The sequence below is a fragment of the Notothenia coriiceps genome, unplaced genomic scaffold (genome assembly GCF_000735185.1).
Source record: "Notothenia coriiceps isolate Sejong01 unplaced genomic scaffold, NC01 NC01_scaffold00001470, whole genome shotgun sequence".
Classification (NCBI taxonomy): Eukaryota; Metazoa; Chordata; class Actinopteri; order Perciformes; family Nototheniidae; genus Notothenia; species Notothenia coriiceps.
The window spans coordinates 396,894-416,626 of record NW_011334171.1 but is presented as its reverse complement, the minus strand read 5'-3'; the positions used below and the strand labels follow the sequence as shown (position 1 = coordinate 416,626).

Sequence of the window (19,733 nt, the reverse complement as noted above, 5' to 3'; positions counted from 1 at the left end):
CAATTCCTGGAATCTGAAAACATCCCAGTTCTTGCATGGCCAGCATACTCACCGGACATGACACCCATTGAGCATGTTTGGGATGCTCTGGATCGGCGTATACGACAGCGTGTTCCAGTTCCTGCCAATATCCAGCAACTTGGCACAGCCATTGAAGAGGACCAACAGGCCACAATCAACAACCTGATCAACTCTATGCCAAGGAGATGTGTTGCACTGCGTGAGGCAAATGGTGGTCACACCAGATACTGACTGGTTTTCGGACCCCCCCAGACCCCCCCCAATAAAGCAAAACTGCAGGTTTCAGAGTGGCCTTTTATTGTGGCCAGCCTAAGGCACACCTATGCAATAATCATGCTGTCTAATCAGCATCTTGATATGCCACACCTGTGAGGTGGGATGGATTATCTCTGCAAAGGAGAAGTGCTCACTATCACAGATTTTTTCAGATTTGTAGTAGTAATCAAAATGATACTGTAATCCAATTTTGTGTCAATGAAATGAACACTGCATAATGAAGACATCCCCCATAAATCTTTTTCTCCTCTGGTTTCCTGTCAACAGGTGCACATTCTGGGAGTGGGGCTGGCTGTTCACGAGAAGCTGGTGCATCCAGAGATGCGTCCTCTGCACAAAAAGCTGGTAGATCAGTTCCACATGATGAGGACAGGTTTACACCATGTGAGTAGTCCCACATCTGGCTCAGTTTTTACACAAGTTTTGGTTTGAGCTGTGTTTTTAATTGTTGTTCTTGCTAACAAATATGTAAATAGCCATTTTGAATTGTCTGTTTCGATGCATCTGCATTTGTATGAGATGAGTGTTATGAATATGCCTGTATTGTTATACAAGTGTTTTAATGCTTGTTTTAGCAGTATAAATATTCAGAGTAGTATATGGTTGGGTCCCAGCAGGGTGTGCCTGGCGTGGATCGGTTTGGCGCTGCAGGCTGCCCGGGGGTTAACTCTCCCAGAGGCATCCTCTCCTCCCACAGCCACATGAGCCCTGAGAGCGTCCGCCTCATACACAGACACAGGTCAGTCACACACACATGGACACATTTATAAAAACATGAAGATTACGGTTTTACAACATTGTCTCTGTCCTGCAGCCCTCTGAGCCTCCAGGGATCGATCCGCCACTCGTCCTCCTCTCTGTCCTCTCACACATCGAGTGAGGCAGGAGGAAACCTTGTCCTAATGAACGATGGCATGATGGGAGAGCACTCTGAGGATGCGTTACACATGCAGGTGAGGCTTGATATAATACACACCGTCATAAAAGCAGTTGAAATGGTATGAGTTTGTGTTAACATGTTTCCAATACGAAAAATATTTTACTTCTTGAACTTCTTTTCAATTCTTTCTTTGCAGCCAAGCCCCTCCTCCTCCAGCCTGAGCTCAATCCGCTCCAATTCTTCCCAGATTATTAACTCTGCTCCCTCGAGTGCCAGAGGTAAGTAAGAAAGTCACATTATAGATGATCCTTACTGTGTAATCTGTATATATTTAATTTCCCTATGGAGGTTTTCTTGCAGATGCTTGAGAATAAGAAATACAATATATGAAGAAGGTTACACAACACAAACTAACTGTATTTTTAGAATGACTCCTCTGTTACATATAAAGAGGTTGCTGTGCAAACATGTCCTCATCTTTTCTCTGTCTAGGATCCCCATCCTTGCCCGATAAGGCCAAACACAACCGGGAGGTGATGATCCTGTTGCCGTCTCATCGTGAGAGGACCAGCAACATGTACTACAACATGGCAGAGAATGGACAGGTATGTACAGTGCAGTGTATCAATGTGCAAAACATACCAGACGTTAAATGTGTTTGTAATTATTCAAATCAATGTGTTAAATGAGTTTTAAGATCAAAACTTGTTCTACTTATACCAAATTGTAATCAGGGTTCAGATAGTTCCTTTAATAATGCAGTTAGTGACCTGGTTTAAGTGTCACAATATTTAAGAAATGTAACTTAATCACTTTCTGTTACTTTTGGATGATCTCAATACCAAATATGCAGGACAAGAGAAACAATTTCTAAAATGTCAACATTATGTTGTGTGTAAAACTTCCAGGGGCTCTTTTGGCACATTATAGTAGCCAGACCAGTATAAGTTTTTTTTAAAAACCCATTTATAAATCATATTCTGTTCATTATGCCCATTTTAACTAAACTGATATTGATAATGCGATTAAGTCTTTTTTCCCTGTTTAACTGTAACAGACTTTTTTTGTATCCTAATTACATCACACATTTCCATGTTTTCAGTGACTCATCCCTGCTTATAATTCTTCATTCTATGTTTCAGAACAACCACATGCAGCGGGCTTTACTTCAGCAAATTAGCCCCTGCAAGCCGTGTGCTGATCCTCACATGAATCTGCCAGAGAAAGGTGACAACACAATCAGGTGGAAATGTACTGTATCGCCTATATGAGACTTACATCACAGTGTTTGATGACATGTTCATGTTTTCCTCTCCAGTCTTTCCCAACACTCCCGGCAGCTGGAGTCTGGACGGGGAGAACAGGGAGCCGGTGTCCTACATGCCGACTTCTACTGGAGGGGTCATCATGCCACCCGTGCCCCCCAGGTCCTTCCCCCCAGGTACATCTCCTTTAAATTCCCTGTTATGGGTTTTTGTGGGGTTAAGAGCTTTTGAGAGGTTCAAGGCTATTTAAGACCATTACATAAGACCTTTTAAGCATTGTATAAATTATTTATCTCCTCATATGAATTTCACTTTGCAGGACACTTCCTGATGCACTGTGATGCGTTTCACCACCAGAACAGCGACCCCCCCCCTGCCCTGCCCATCCGTTCACTTCGGAAGGTACAGCCCACAGAGAAATATTCATAACATATGAGACGCAAAACAGCTTTGTAGCAACTTTTTGGCATTTCACTCTCCTCATCCTCCCTCTTCTTTCGAATGTCAATTTTAAATGATCATATTGACATTTTCAGTGTTTTGTCATGGTTACCCTGACTTCACAGAAGCTCCTATTTTCCAAGTTCTCAACACAACCACACACTGTCTTCACTTTCAGTCAATTTGTACACTATAGAAATGCCTGATGATAGAGTGCTGACACACATTTTTTGTAACTCTGGTTGTCAAGTTATAATTACAAATGCATTGCTACATGTCTGAAATACGGACAGTTTCAGAATCAAGTAGTTGTTGACTCTTGATCTTCTTCATTCGCAACTTAACTTAATAACTTTGCTATGTTATCCCAACATTTCAGACAGTATGTGAAGGCAGCTTGAGTAGAAATTAAATTCAGGTTGTTGTTTCAAAACTTTTCCCTTGACTGTAAGTTAAAAAAAAAAGACACACAATTATTTGACTGTTTCTCTCGCCAGTCTCCTCTCCACCCGATCCCCGGCTCCCCCACCAGTCCTCAGTCAGCTCTGGGGGGTAGTAACTCCACTCTGTCAGGCAGCGCCAGCAGCGGGGTTTCCTCTCTGAGTGAGAGTAACTTTGGAGGCCAATATCCGGACCCCGGCCCTATCAGGAACGACGCCTTGGAGCCTCTTCCCAGTCACCTGTGGTCCCCCCCTGATGAGTACCTGGCCTCTCCCTACCTGCACATTCACTACGGCGGACCAGAGATTGAGTCCGTGGACCCTGTCCGCCCTTTCCACTACCGCAGCCCTTCATCACACCCGCACAACCACCAGCACCCTCACACTCACGCCCACCCGGGACTGGACAGCCACTCCCACGGGCCCCCGCCCCACCACCACGCTCCCACTCACGGCCCCCACCACATCCCTTACCGCAGGCCTCAGCCTCCAGCCGTGCCGCCCAAACCCTACCTGAGAGAGGGCTGCATCCCAGAGGAGGACCTGCCGCCTCAGCCCATCCCGCTGCCCCGAAGGATCTTCCACTCCCCGCACGGCCACCGTGAAGACCAGGGGAAACACCCCTGGGAGCAGTGCATCAGCGAGGAGCACGAGGAGGCCCAGTGATGACGAGGGTCCGCTATACTTCAGTTAGAGCTTTCTTCTTCCCTTCATTTGCACTGAGTTAAAGGCAGTTACAGGGAGATTCCTAAGTGAAGCGGTGATTTGTGTTCAGATGACATTTCTCGCTTTAATTTCAGTGCACATGAAGGAAAGAAAAGAGGGGATGAACCTCCACAAATCTACAGCACGAGGCTCTGTCACTGCTCCGTGTGGCCTCTTAGATATAATTAAAAGAAATGTATCTGTTAAACAAAAGACAGATTGACTTTGTTCAGAAATTGATATTGATTGTACAAAATTGTACAACTTGTCTGTGAGCATGTTTTTTCATTTGAGAATAATAAGACAACAGTTTTGTGAAAAATGACGACCATGATCATAACCAACATGATCCCAGGTGCAGTTTGAGCTCTGAACTCCCTTAATTTAGCTTTTTCATGGCATTTTCACAACACGAGGAAACACCCGAAGGTTATAATTCAAAGGGAAGGGACTTCTCTGCTTTAAATGCTTCATATATATGAATTCTTATTTTGATAATAAATACATATTACATTATAGTGTTTTCAAAGGCTTATGTCCATAATGTTTTTCGAAACACTGTTAAGTGCTCCTTAATAGTGTATCATATCAAATGTCGCACTCTGACACAGGTTGCTGTCAGGCTTTCATGAATCGCTAGTCTCTAAGACTGGCCCGGCATCTCAAGGGACACGAACTTCAGTCACTGACAATTTCCCATCCGTACCTTGGCGTACGGAAACCTCCGTGAATGTATTCAGACGAGATGTTCTTTTTGTATTGCACAAGCTGCAATGCTATTTTTGTTTAAGTGCTTTAAGTTCAGTCTATGTTGAAGAAGTCTCTATTTGTCTCTTTTGTGTGACAAAGATATCTGGAGAGGAAGGAGAGGGGAAACTGAGGACATTGACAGACAGGTTCCAAACTAGTCATGTTCCCCAGATGGAGAACTCTCCACATCTCAAGCTCCTGCTGGACTCTGTAAAGCATTCTCTCCCTCCATCGTTACCCTTCTCTGTGTGGTTGTCAGACCATGTTACAAAGCAGTGAGGGCTGAACCTGGACAGCAGCAGTGGTCCTGCGTTGCGTCTGATGAACACTGTCTAGACCCCCGCCCACTGGGCTGCCAGACAAGGAGCCCACTCAGACAGCGTTGGAATCGCCTACCTGCCTTAAGTGCACTCAAATGCAGTTTGACCTCTCATCTGGACTGTGAGAAGCTCATTTAGCGACAGTCCTTCTCCTTTTCATTCGGTTCTCTATATGCTCCCTGAAGGAAAAAAAAAGATATCTACCTAGTGATGTTTTGTATGGTTTCGTCCCGCTTTGGTTTCAGGTTGTTGTTTGGTTTGTAGCGCTAATAATTCTTATTCTGCCTGCAGCTCTTTCTCAATCACCTTCTGTTGTGTGAAAACTAATGATGTGTTTCAGAAGAACGCTGAAGCCCTGACAGAGAAGAGGGATTTACTTTTTGTGGAGCAGAGAACAGCGCTGTTTATCACGATATAGTGGGTTGGAAGGATATAGCTAATATTTTAACAATTACTTGTTTTCCTGGTTGTTGCTTTTTTTGCAGGTGGATGCTTTGTGTTACTGTACATCAAGTTGTCAGCTGACTAGACAACATCTATTTTTGTATGTGAGATCATCAGTTGTGTGAACATATTTCAGAAACCGTACCACAACAGAAGGCCCAGGTACTGCATCAGCTGCTGTACTTTGTATGGAGATGAACCTGAGGTTAGATATATATATGTGAGTATCTCTTGTGAGCCTGATGGCACTGAGGATAACTGGTGACTGAAGTGATACTCAAAATATAGGTACAATAGAATTTTTCAATGTAAATTCTGTTATTGTACATACAGCAGTATTGTGAAATATTTTTGAGAATTATTGCAGACGCCCAAAAAAGGTTTATCGTTGTTTGTGTATATAAATGTAATCCAGAGATCAGTGTAATTGATAAATATCTATAATCAGTGTTTGAAAAAGGACAAATCCATTAGACTGTGGCTGTCTCCACCGTTCTTGACTTTGAGTCTTCTCATATAAATACTTTATACACTTTTCAATGTGCTTTCCTGTACATATGGTGTTAGCATGATCAAACAGTGTTTGGTTGTAAAAGTGGTTTTCCTACTCCCATAAACTGCTGTGGTATGGAATTCATTAACGATGCCAAACATTAAAGACAATCTTTTATCAGCTCTAACTTTTCCTCCTTACCTTTGCTGTGCTGTGATTGTTGGAGCAGTATGTCAAGTGGACAGTAGGGGGCACTGTGTGTCATGGAAACGTGAAGCAGACAGCAAAGTATGGATGCTGCTTGCGCTGTTTTGTGTTTCCATGTGTGTTTGTTTCAGTCGGTGGTATGATAAGTATTAGCATACTTTATTTAAAGCACTTTACTGGATATAATAATAATAATAATAATAATAATAATAATAATAACTATAATAACTATAATAATGAATCGAATATAGACTGTGAAACGGGTCATTGAATGAATCTATATAATAATGACCTGATTCTGCAGCTTTCTTCTGCTTTTAAGAGATGTATAGTTAATTTCAGATCATTGTTCAGCTGTCCAGCAAAAAACTTTACTTTGGTTAACTCTCACTGCTCTCATTGGGTCGTTTCCTGGTGCAGCAGGAAGCTGATTCAGGCAAAAGCTCTAAACATATTTCTCTCTCAGGAGACCAAAAAGATAAAGAGGGTGAATAACTGGACTAACATTCACCAGGTTGCTATTAAAACAAAAATGTATACAAATAAATATGTGTTTTAACGCATTAATAGTATTATTATGAATGCATTAACATGTAAGCAGCTCTTCCTGGCTAGCTAAAAATAAAAAGTAACTAGAGCAGTGAAATAATTGTTTACTAAAAAGTAACAAGATTAAATCTAAATTAATATATACAATATAGCCGTAGGAAATTGAGTTTAAAGAGGCCAAAAATGAAACATCTTAATTCTAGTTAAGTAAACTACTTACTTTGATTTTTGCTGCATTTCACCACTGTTGTGCTTAAAGTGTGTGTGGTGTGTGTTGTGTGTGTTGTGTGTGTTGTGTGTTGTGTGTGTTGTGTGTGTTTGTGTATTGAGGTGTGTGTTGTATGTGTTGTGTGTGTTGTGTGTTGTGTGTGTTGTGTGTTGAGGTGTGTGTTTTGTGTGTTTGTGAGAGAGAGAGATCGCACAACCCTTGGGTCCACCACAGAAGAAGAACAATGCTTAAAAAAAGAGAGAACTTGTCAGTGCAGTGACAGCTCAGGTCCCTGCCCCCCCCAAGCACAAGCCTCAGACTGTCACTAACGTCGTACTTTGATATTTAAATGCAACATTTCCTTTAATGTGGTATATTATAATGCAGCGTTAGTTTAGGGGGATGTTTGATAGAAATAAATAAATGTGGTCTATATAACAAATGTGAGGTTATATTAGCAGATCTTCCAGCAAATATCCTGATCATGGATCTGCTTCGCTGTCTGTTGACACCATTTTAGTAATGACTCTTAGAAATGATGTGTGGCCTGCAGGTGGCACAAGTGACCCATTAATAACTCCTGTAGGATGATAAGAAATAATCCGTATCTAATCTGTTTGGAAATAAAGCCCTTGAAAATGTCATCAAAGTAGAATAACTGAAGGTGAATAATTACATGTTTAGCTTATTTAGCAGCATTAGGGCTGTTTATTATATATTATTTGCCGTTCAAATGTTGATGTGTCAGAGTGAGAAGACAGATAAAAAGGATAGATAAATACAAAAGGCCTTTCACGACGAAAGATGAACGAAGAATTTCAAGACTTCTCAGTGTTTTAGCCTTGCAGCTCATTGGACTCCAGTTGAATATCACTGAAGTTGTATGCGTGCAGCTGTGGCTTTTTCCCCTCTGAAAAGTCTTTGGTAACAATGAGGAGTGTGCCCTCTCCGTGTCTTGCATATCCATGATGCAGTCACAGAAAAAAAGAGAAGTTAGGATGAAAGGATCCTCTCTGTGATGATGCTGTGGCGCATGCTGATGCAGATACTGGATTTCATTTTTACGGCATTACTGTGGCTTCTCTCCCTCTCTTTGAATGCTCCTTGTCTTTTTTAATCGCAAACTCCCACCCTATTTTGTCTTCAGGGACATTGAGTGAGTTGTGTATAGTAGTATGCTCTCCACACTGGATCTGTTTTTGCCCACCTCCATGCATGTTGATATACTATGTGTGGAATGCAGGCAGAGCTCTTCCCCCTTCTGGGGTTGCATCGTGTCATTGTGCTGTTATTGTTTGGGGCACAAGGGCACAGTAATGTGAAAAGCATCTCTCATAAATTCTAGCAAGTGGAATGACAAGCTGCCATCCAGCTTCTGCTTGGAAGAAAATAAAAAATAACTAGGATCTGGCACCACATCTCTTTGTGTCCACAGTGTTATTGTGCTGCAACATTATTTTGACACAAGTTCAAGGGCTTTGTCTACTCTCTGAATGTCTGTGAAGCGAATGAACAGATGGGCAGCCTTTTGTGCACCAGTCTGCATCAATTAAGACAAAGACAAATACATCAGAAAAAAAGACTTTTAATAAATGAAACAATACTAATAAATAAAGATTAAACAAGTTGCACATTCAAAATAAAATCCAACAAAATGAAAATAACACTGAACAGTAAAGTACAGTACCATAGCACAGATTAATAAAAAACAAAAACAAATTCCCAACCCCCCCAGACATTTACAAATGTTCATAAAAACTTCAAGAAGCAAACATAGACATTGTAGAAAAGCATCATACAGTAGAGCATTTTTCATCTGAGTATAATTTACAAATGTATTGAAGGATAAATACTTAAAAGCTGATATTTAACATGAGATACACATGTTAAAACTGGGATTTAAACATGTGTTTCTCAGGTGAGGTTCCAGCCCTTTCTTTTGTGTGATCAATAACAGTGATGAGGTGACGATGAAAGCAGTCCATCAATTCATGGGAAACTCACAAATTATCTATAACCGTAAATAACTTTTAAAAGCTTTATCCACATCTCCATTGGTCTCTTCTCTGTTGGTGCATCAAAGAACAAAAGTCAAGAGCATCTCTGCTAGCGGATATGGCTACATCAGGCGTTTTGTGGAAGAACACTGCAGCTGTCCTTCATCTGACTCTTCAGACACAGAACCCAGAGGCTGCATCAGTAAGGAGCAAACTTCTGTCTCTCTGGCTTTTTGATGCAGTTGGCTGAGGAGATTTTGGCGGTGTAGGCGGCCAGAGTAGAGTGGGAGGGTGCTGCGGTGACGGCTACAGTGGGGCCGGGGCTGGATAGAGTCAGAAAGGGCACAGACTTCATCCCCAACAGGCCGGAGAGCGGCATGGCACCGTATGGGTTACCCAGCATATGAGCCTGAGTCAGGGCGCCCATGGTGGCCAGGGTGGGTGCGGGGGAGGCAGCTGGGGAGGCTTGCTGGGTGAAGGCCATGTTGAGGTCGACTGGCGCTGCCATGCCGGCTGCCTGGGCTGTGGATTTGGCTGTCTCTAAACTATAAGGGCAGAAATAGGAGTAGGGAGGACAGGGAGACATGTAGAAATGAGAGAGAATGAAGATTAGAGGATTATACTGTTGCTACAACACTGGCTGAAGCTCCTGGAAATAGTTGAAGGGGGAAAACCTCCAATTGTACACATCAGTCTTGGTCATGGGGAGTCTTACTGCATATGTGAAAAAAGCTGAATAGAGCCTTTTGTCGCTTAAAAGGGAGAAAATCTAATACTTTGCCCCAAATGATGTCACATGAGTGTTGGTTAGGGCTGGAAACTTCAAGTTTGAAGGACAAATGTGGCATTAGAAAAAAAGTGAGCTTATCAAACCTCTGCAGCCCCCTCCTCATCTCTGCTAGAGGCTCAAGGCACATTAGCAACGGCTAGCATATGTCCAACCCATGCAGGTATAAAGAGGTCCATAAACTGTTGCCTAAAAAGCTGCATTTTGGGTGTTGAAGGCGCCGTCATGTCTTGACAAGAAACTCACTTAGTTGAATGTCAAATAAGATATCTCTGGTCTGCTGCAGAGATTTTAAAGCTTAACATTTAATTTAAAACATTGTGAGTCAGGCAGTTAACAATAACAAAAGTGGAATGCTAAATCAGTGCAGTATACTCGATTTAGCATTGGGGTGTACACCAGTCAAACTTAAAAAATGGGACCCATGGAAAGCCTATTGGAAATTTAAAAATAATATCGCCTAGCATGTAGCGTAGCCTATAGTAGAAAAGATAAGCACCCTCTTTCACAGTTGCTTCATTAAAAGGATGAATGCAGTATAATTGAAATATTGATAAATAAATCATATATAATAAACACTATTCTGAAATTCTGCATGACGACTTTTATACTACTTGTACTTGTATATTATGATGTGAATACTTTTTAACTATTAAATAAACGCATAAATGAATCGCTCCACCCTGCTAGCATGTTAGGTGACATTCAAACGCATCCAGAATGTTACTTTGTGCGCGATTGAAGTGGCTAAATGCTCATTCCCAATGGCACCTGGATCCTCCAGATTATAATGTTTTTACTCAGGAACTTTTACCTGCAGTGAGGTGTGTGGACACATATACTGGGATGGTCGGTTTGAATAGGCCAACAAACTGAGAAATTAATCCTGGAGCAGATTGAGGAGGGGTTAGCGGTGCACACGACTCCCATTCAGGTGAGTTCAACAAGAAGAACTCAGTCGTGTTTTGTGTAGGCCTTCTGAAGGTTGTTTACAAACCGTGCAGCTCTCTTTTGCTCTTTGTGTTGGTGCGGCACATAGAGTTTAAGACATCTATGTGCTGTCTGCTTGGTGATGTTTTATACTATTATGCGAGTGTCAGGTTGTTTATAAATGTGCTTTAATAATGAAGTTCGTATCACCCCTGCCATTGTGTTCATAACTATTTTATTTATTGGATCACTTTTGTTTAATAGTCTCGAATGTTGTCTTCTTTTATAAGATAAGTGTAATTGTGTGCACAGGCTGGAAATCGCCAAGGTATTGTAGAAGGGTGACATAAATCATAAATGACTTTGATTGTGCAATCATACATTGCCACAATCTCCCAGCTGTGTAATTTAGGAGGCGTATTTCTTTTTCTACAGGGTTTATTCCCACGTGAAGTAATAGAGTAGTCAGTCAGAACCTGATGTTGATGAATAGTTCAAATGAATGACAGTGAATTGCCTCCTTTGACTCTCTAATAGCAAGGACTCGTAATTACCAAGGGAAGTTCTATGAAGCCTGGTCTCATTGTAGTAACAGAAGAAAGAAACACAATATGCAGTAAATATTCTTTAATCTTTTTACTCTGAATGTATGTATTTTCGCTTTTTTATTATTATTTTCTGACTAATTGTATTCGTATTGACTACTTGCTGTATAAGTGCAGATTATTCTGTCACCTGTTCGTCAATGATTTACTCTAAGACTTAATTTTTCATAGCATTAATATGATCTCTACATATTGGGAAAGTTAATTAAGAAAAAGATGCCAGAGCTGCGATGCTACAGTAAAACTGAATTCCAACAAGACACTGCTTTTCTGTCTTACAACACACCCAGGCTCCTTGTCATTCCCCTGAGTCCAATTACCAGCTGCACAGGATATACCTCATTATCACTTATCACTCTACACAGCGTGACCTTTGACCCTTTTAAACCAATGCATTTCTCTCAGGGCTGCGCATGTAGTGATTCATTATGAGATGGTTGTACACTGGGCCTTACCAGGAGGTAATGAGGTACTGGGCCAAGTTGATGCTGACCGGTGTTCCTGTGATGGTCACATGACGGTCACTCGTCCCGTCCAGCTGGCTGCCAATCTTTATCTGGGCTCCCGACACCTGTCTGATCTCGTTGATCTTAGTGCCCTGACGGCCGATGATCGAGCCGATCAGCTGTAAAAAAACAGAGGCAAAGATGGATAAGTTCATTTGAGGGAAAAATAGATATGTCTTACTAGAAAAGAGCTTTTTGTTATTGTAGTTGAAATGCCGATGAAATTGATTCAGACAAAAAGGCCAAAAGCAAAAACACTCGAACAATAAAGAGTCTGTGCTGTTGTTGGTCTGGAATAATGCAGACCACTTCGAATATTGCATTACATTGTCTTCAGTGGATTGGTCATCCATCATTCATGTCAAAAGCGCTTTTTTCCCCCCCTTAATTGCTACTGCGTGAGCACCGGTAAAAGAGACGAGGGGAGGCACATTTGCCTCTCATTAATCTGAGTGGCTAAAAGGTTATTGATTCCTCAGAGTGGTGATGACTTCCCAAACAAATCACTTCCCAAACACATGCCAGCTAGATGCATCTCCGCACTAATGGAAAACATAATGGGAAAATGACTCAAATATATAACATACAGTGGGCTTCAGCTATCTCTCTGCTGAAAGTAGATTAGACGATGACATGAGTTTTATTGCATTCCCAAATACATTATCACTTTTGTTCTGGTTTCATTACGCAACCCCCGTCTATGAGCGACAATAGATGTTGAACAGGGCCAAAGCTCGGGGGCTGCGTATCAGCTCAAGTTGAGGGTGTCAGGGCTCAGTGACAGGGTTAGGCTGCCAGATATATAGTGAGTGGGACAGACAGTGATGGAGTACTTGTAGTATGCATGTGTGCTGGCAGCTTAGCGGGGACTGACGTAGGTAGGAATACACAACACACACACAAACATGGGGCTGCACTCGACCCTGGATTTCACATTCCTTTCCTGAGAAGTAAGCAGCCTGTTCCACAATGTCTGATTTGTCACACAGCGACCTGGTTGGTCTGCCTGGCTATTATTGGCTCAGCAGTTATCCTTGGGGGGTGGGGGGGAGCAGCCAGCCTAAAGAGCAACACTAAAGACAATGGCCACAACACACCTCAAATCACAGATAACGTGTCCCTCCCACTGAGACCAATAATCTCCACAGGACTCTGGCCTTTTACACCAGCTGTCAATAGACACCAGCTGTCAACAGCTCACCCACTTTGGTGTGCATGACCTCAGACAACAGCATTCCTGTTTCAACAACCTTAAAACAATGCACCCAGACCTAAATAAATGACACAGGAGACACCGTACGTATGCTTGCAGTGTTGATTATTTTTTCACGAGCATTTTAATACCATTATTGCTGCACTATAAACCTAGGCTTCAACTATAAGTGGCCTACATATTGTTTAGTTCCTGCTGAGGCAGTCTTTTGAAAGGACACAGGAAGAGCGATGGGATGGTTAGGGCAAAGCCATTTCTCTTCCGGCTAAATCTTCCTCCCGCAGAAGTACTGTACATACTGCTGACTTGGTGTAAGCAATTTCTCTCTGTGTGTGTGTGTGTGTGTGTGTGTGTGTGTGTGTGTGTGTGTGTGTGTGTGTGTGTGTGTGTGTGTGTGTGTGTGTGTGTGTGTGTGTGTTCACACAAGTCTCCTTCTGCGTTTGGTGTGAGCACAGAGCAGGATTGTGTGGCCGGCCTGAGGGGGGACGGGGGGCTGAGGAGACTCAGTCATGGTTATAAGTCCTCTCTTCTGGAACAATGGCTGGGGCTTACAGCTGTCCCTGTCACATATAGCGCTGGAGTCCCTCATTTCCCTCATGCATTGTGCCACTGGATATGTGGGGGTTTGCTAGGTTAAAAAAGCCTTCAGACATTTTAGAAATGCTGTTGAAGGGTCGTGGCTATATTCTATACAGTACAGTGAAAACCTAATCAATCAATCCTTTCTTATTTTCTCTGTATTGCACAACATCGGCAGCAAAGTAAAACAATTATTTAGTCTGGGATATTTCTTTGCCAATACGTGTAATTGAAGTAGTGTTTTTAAGTGAATTCCAATACACTTTAAAAGATAAGAACAAAATCAAAATTGAACAAATCAATGAAAAGACCTAAAAAAATATGAAAACACACCAGTTAGATACACAGTTGCACTGGGTTACATATCTTAGCTCTAGTTTATTTTGAGTCATTCCCACATACACCATCCTGCTGCTGTAAATACTCAGGCGGGTGTAAATCTGCAGTTTTAAATAGTCCCAGCAAATGCGTTATTCAGTCTACTCCTGGTTGAGAAATGTTCACTAAAAACGACAGGGCCTGGCTGTTTTAGGAAATTCCGTAGCCTTTTCAAAAAATTCTACCCTAAGTCTGTGACCTGATTTTAAAGATTTACATCGTCGTTAGGAAGTAATAAGCTTGAGGCAGTCATTGAGAAACACATTGTTTAGATCTTTTCACAGGATTTGTTGACGGTGATACAAAAATACAGAAGAAATGCCAGCCTTATCCTTCATTTTCTTTACAGCATTCATTCTTATGGATTAAATGCGGTTATGTTTTTTATAGTTGATATAATACCTGCACATTACTTCCTAAATCCTAAATGCTTTCATTATACATTTCTCTTTACCAAATAAAATCCACTAGGATGCAAATTATTACAATTAATAGACAAATGCTCTCTGTCCAAACCAAGCGAATGCAAAGCTAGTGCTCATCGGAAGGGAAATGTAGTCCGTCTTTATTTTGAAGTACATCTCTGCATCGTGATTTCTTCTCTCAGATTTGAGAGACGTTTCATCAAACCCTGGCGGAGGCTAAGTGAAGAGGGAAAGGATTTTTGTCTGTTTTCTTATTGGCTGTTTTGACAGCAGACAGCCTCTAAGTAGGTCAGGGAACATGAGAGGATTTACTGAGCACTCATGGGAGTCAATCTAAGACACTACAACTGCAGTACAGACAATAATGCAAAAGGATCCGTATCAGCTCAGAATCCCTTTAACCTTGGGTTAGTCTGAGGTTAGAATAATGAGGATAATTAGTAAGTTGCCAACATGTCTCTCATCTCTTTGAAGTCACATCCGCCATCTTTGCAGTTGCAGCAACCGCATCCAAAGTCACCTGCTCCTGCGCTGTGTTCATGTGAGAGGAGCGCTGGTTTGCTCTTGTTTTTCTCGTTGTTCAGATGGGAAAATACGAAAACAGAAAGAATAAAAACTTGCTTCTGCTTACATCATTGGGAATGAGCAGCTCCTGAGATGTCTGAGAGTTGGAGTCCATCCCTGATGAGAGAAAATGCAGGCGTCAAATTAATACAATTGACATATCATGCATTTTAATATTCATTCAACTCATGAAGCCACACAATTTGGCAGTTATTTGCTAGAAAAACCCTTTGAGCAGGGAACTCCAAGATATAATAAAGCAGTTAATTTCCATTTTAATGGCCTGATGTTTAACACGACACTCATTCTTTTCCATCTTCGGATTCTCTGACTCTGCTGAACGTATCATTTCACATAATAGTTTCTATGTGGGAGCTATAAAGGCGTGTCTCCTCCTTCCTCACTGACACAAGCACATTATCAGAGCAGCTAATGACTGCACGCCTTTATTCCTCAGGTCAAAGGCAAGTTGGAAATCTATGACAGGTTACAGATGGAGTAGCTTTCTCTACTTGCAAACTGTTACATGATTTATCCATTTGCTTGACTGTCAGAGGATTGGGATACAATCCAGAGCAAATAGTGACTATTGTTAGGGCTTTACCAGGCATGATAGATGAAGCAGGCTGGGCCATAGGGCTCAGGCCTTGCTGCATTGACAGCTGATGAAGCTTAGCCATCTGTAAGAGAGAAAGCAGAACTTAATGCAGTTAAACACAAACTACACATTTGATATGACATTATAACGGTAATACTGTACCTCTGAGTGTGGAATGCCATATTGGTTTTGCAAAGTGTAGGCCTGAAAGACAGCGTTCTGTATTAGATAAATCACAGCAATAAAACATTATTCACAGGCAATACATCTGCATCTCTTAATGGAAGTGCTGTGAATACATGCCTGTTTTGTTTTTTCAGAATAAGAGAAATACGGGTTTGTAGTTTTGCTCTGAACTGACTGTACACTATACTCTCTGATTTACTCCTCTTTCTTCCAATGCTGGTACCATAGGTTTTGATTTTATTTTTCTAGGCTTTGATTTATCTGTCTCTGAGATTTCTGCTGCCACCCAAGTACAATAAAGGCGAATTCCATTTTATTGTGGTTCTAACAGTGTTAAAAATAACGTATAAAAGATTGAACAAGAAAATATATTTCCAAACACACAGTGTCCCTGTTATACTGAATAATCCACAGACTACAGTGTGAACAGTTACGGACTAATTGTCTCTGAAACTGGACCAGCACGATCAGTGCCACTACTTCATGTTTGAAAATAACAATAATAATTGTAAAATCACTTAAAAATGTTAAAATACAAAAAGTTTGCATACACTATTCTGTACCAGTTTTATTTACAGTAGAGTAGACATGTTACGTTTTTACACCCCAGAGAAATGACTCTTTTGGATTTGGGAGCAGTAGTGCAGCATTAAAAACAAAACGTCAACATCAATAACAGATAGAGAAAATGCAAAACCATGGTTTAAATGTTATTAAATAGAAAATCATCTTTATAATCAAATCCTAAAAAAATCAGGAAATTAGATTTTTTTCATTTATCAAGTTTGAACTAAGAATCTTCAGGACCTCAAACAGAAAGGATTCAACTCAAACCCCAACACCTTCAGTGTATTGGGATGGCAACAAACCATCCAAAACAGGGACACAAAAGCTATGCTAAGCTATACAAAAAATATATACATTTTATTCTGTAATTAAGGTGATTCAACCCTTTTTTTTTTAGAAAGGACTTGTTGAAAACATTTATTACTCAAAAAGTATTTGTGAACTCATGCTTGTTGGCTGCAACATTTTATTTCTACCTGCAGCCATCCCCCCATTTTCTTAAACAATGCAGACTCACATTATGCTAACCCCTATTTTGTCTGACTCCACCCATTGATTCTCACTTTAACCATATATCCTTCTATCCATCCATCTGTCTATCCATTCTAACTCAATTCTGCCTGACGCCAGCTGTCTGGATTCTATTACCAGCCCTTATGGTCATAAACATGTCATTATAATGCATCAGTACATTAGGGCTTTTTAAAGGAAAGCAGAAACACACCACAAATTAGTAGCAATAATCTTTCAATTTACAGCATGAGTGATCTAAATCATAACATCTTTATATTTCATTCCCCACAATTACATTCTTTTCCAGTCTTAGGCTATTTTTCAGATTGCTGTATCCCTTTTGATATCAGGACAGTATCTTCTGTCATGGGAGTGTTTTCCTAAAGCCGGGCTAAAAAAGAGACTGTGTTGGTGGTGTGTCATGGCATCGTGTTTCAGGAGAGGTTATAGCTCTAATGACAGGGTAGAACAATAGCTGCAGCTTAAACTCAGCTGTTGTTTTTAATACCTCGAGCCAGAGGATGGACTGTGTAAATTTGGACATAGCACACAATCATCAGATCTTCACAGCCATGAAAGGCATTCCTGCTCTCTGCGATGGAGTTTAAGACCGACTTCCAGACAGATCTTTTAGATTTTATATTCAGAATGGAGACATTAATGAGTGTCTAGTTACCTGCTGGAGGTCCAGGCCACCTTGGGTGACGGAGTACATAGGGTGGGGTGCATATTCTGACGCTTCATACACCTACAAACACACAAGAGAAGGAAAAATTAAAAATAGCACATAATTGAAATACCTTCATGTTTATAAGTCCAGACAGTCATCATTATTATTGCAATGGAAGAGTGATTATTGAGTGTAAATGTTCTCCCACCAGCTGAAATCCATGGTAATGTAAAAATAATGAATAAAAAAATCCCAATTACATATTTTTCCCCTTTTTCTTTTGCCACGGATCATATTTGGTCTGAGATAGGCTCTCCAGGCTGCTTCTCTGACACTCTAATACACCTAACAGGCTTATAGCCCATGACTCATCCGCAGACCCTTTTCCCATTCCACTTCATCTTCTCCTCTGACAAATTATACAAACATCCCTCATCACAGCGCTGCCTTCATTAAAGCCATCTCCCAGTGACTAGGACCTCACCCGGGTTTAATTTGATAGCTTATTATGGGGAATTTCAAAAAAACAAAGCCATTCCGTAAATTGACCAGAGTCTGAGGCAGCACAAACACTGTCAGAACTGCTGACAGCTATGCAGAAAATCTGACTGCTGCTGCAGCCAGAGCCGACGGCAGGTCTCCAGTCTCACTTGCTAATCTTGTGACTTGCTCCATGGGGGTGGGGGGGGTATCTGTCCCTTCTCAAACAGCAGCATCTATACCACTCAACCCTACACTCACTCACAAAATAAACACCCTCACCCCCAACAGGAAGCAGTCTTGTTTTCCTAGTTTGAGCCAAGAACTTAATTGTTAATACCTTCCCATTATCATTTGTAGTTTGAATTGAATCGGGAAGGTGAGAGTGTCAGCACCCCAATGCTAATCCAGTTGTTCTCAAACATTTCAGATATTCGAGTGCAATGGCTCTTGTACAGGCATTTATTTAAAGCCACAAGCAGGTCAAAGTTCTCCCTTTTCTTTGTCAGCACAACTGCCAGGGTGACATTTGTTTTGATTGAAATGCCTTACAACTTTTGGATGGACTTCAAAAACTATATTTAGTGTTGGAAACATAAGTGAAAATCAGACTAAAATGTATCATTGTACCTTTTTAGCCCAGTCTCACGGCATTTCGTGTTATGGTCACAAAATTAATTTAATCTATTGATTCGTGTTCATCAACACGATTTTCGCATTTTTTTCGTGTCACACAGCACGATTTTAAAAGCAATGCATTTCTATTGGTAGCATGTTTCGTGTGCACCACGTCTTTTTGTCCGGTCGGGTCTTGGAATACCAGAAGCTGTGTGGTTCATAAAAACATATTCTTACTCAATATCTTACCCTAAGCCTAACCCTATCCCTTTTATTTTAAACTGTATAATGTCTGAGGTTTTTTTGCCGTCCGTGAGGAAAAGAAATGGGGCTCAGAGCCTCAGAATACTGAAATCTGTATTTTTTGTCATCTTTTTTTCCTTCTAATTTGTTAATATTTGGTGCAGGCACGAAGCATGTAGTTGTATAGAAATAGAAATGCATTGCTTCTAAAATCGTTCTGTGTCAGAATACTGAAATCTGTATTTTTTTAAATCTGTTTTTCCTTCTAATTTGTTATCATTTACATTGCTTTTAAAATCGTGCTGTGCAACACGAAAAAAAGGGGAAAATCGTGTTGGTGAACACGAAATGCCGTGAGACTGTGTTGACCTTTTACATGAATATGTTGCGCAAATTAAACATTGAAGTTACACTTGGCTCAAACTGCAACAAAATAAAGAGTTTTCTGACAGTATTAGCAGGACACACAAGAGAAGGATCATCATTTTGTTGAACATCTCTTTTTATATCTTGTAAGCAACAGTCTAACCTTTACCGCCTCTAAAGCTTCTATGGCCCTAAAACGAGATTCACCAAACAGCTGGAGAATAACTGTGCTAGTCTATCATTTATAAGCTACCCGACATGCAGTAAAATCTCTCACCTGGTTCCCTGCGATGAGGAGGGCAGCTGGTGAAGGGCTTGGTCGATAGGGGATAGTGGCACCCTTCGGGGGAGACTAAGGAGTCAGAAACAAAACAAGTTGTAATAAATCTTCATCATAAATCTCAGGAATAAACTCACATCGACTCAAATGAATATAGCAATTAAGTGAAAGAGTGAGACACTAAGTGCAAATGGTGTGCAACTCTGGTACATTACAATTAATGATGAAC

The 19,733-nt window shown here is 41.0% G+C and overlaps 2 protein-coding genes across 4 annotated transcripts in view; one reads left to right on the top strand and one right to left on the bottom strand.

Annotated features, from left to right (window-relative positions):
• LOC104962008 (dedicator of cytokinesis protein 3-like) overlaps nt 1–4,972 on the top strand; it is a 6,927-nt gene extending 1,955 nt beyond the window's left edge. Inside the window, exons 4-12 of the mRNA XM_010790394.1 lie at nt 565–681; nt 915–1,036; nt 1,112–1,250; nt 1,374–1,455; nt 1,670–1,782; nt 2,320–2,404; nt 2,496–2,618; nt 2,762–2,844; nt 3,381–4,972. Coding sequence (XP_010788696.1) covers nt 565–681; nt 915–1,036; nt 1,112–1,250; nt 1,374–1,455; nt 1,670–1,782; nt 2,320–2,404; nt 2,496–2,618; nt 2,762–2,844; nt 3,381–3,989 — 1,473 coding nt within the window. The 3' untranslated portion in view covers nt 3,990–4,972. The remainder of the gene's footprint in view (nt 1–564; nt 682–914; nt 1,037–1,111; nt 1,251–1,373; nt 1,456–1,669; nt 1,783–2,319; nt 2,405–2,495; nt 2,619–2,761; nt 2,845–3,380) is intronic.
• A 4,197-nt stretch (nt 4,973–9,169) lies between these two features.
• pcbp4 (poly(rC) binding protein 4) overlaps nt 9,170–19,733 on the bottom strand; it is a 29,902-nt gene continuing 19,338 nt past the window's right edge. For 2 of the 3 annotated variants that reach the window (XM_010790380.1, XM_010790364.1), the window contains 7 exons: nt 19,502–19,576; nt 17,524–17,595; nt 15,744–15,800; nt 15,588–15,663; nt 15,051–15,100; nt 11,774–11,943; nt 9,170–9,541 (listed from right to left, as the gene is read on the bottom strand). In XM_010790380.1, the coding sequence (XP_010788682.1) occupies nt 9,196–9,541; nt 11,774–11,943; nt 15,051–15,100; nt 15,588–15,663; nt 15,744–15,800; nt 17,524–17,595; nt 19,502–19,576 (846 nt within the window). In that variant the 3' untranslated portion in view covers nt 9,170–9,195. The remainder of the gene's footprint in view (nt 9,542–11,773; nt 11,944–15,050; nt 15,101–15,587; nt 15,664–15,743; nt 15,801–17,523; nt 17,596–19,501; nt 19,577–19,733) is intronic. The other variant, XM_010790372.1, reaches the window with a different exon arrangement.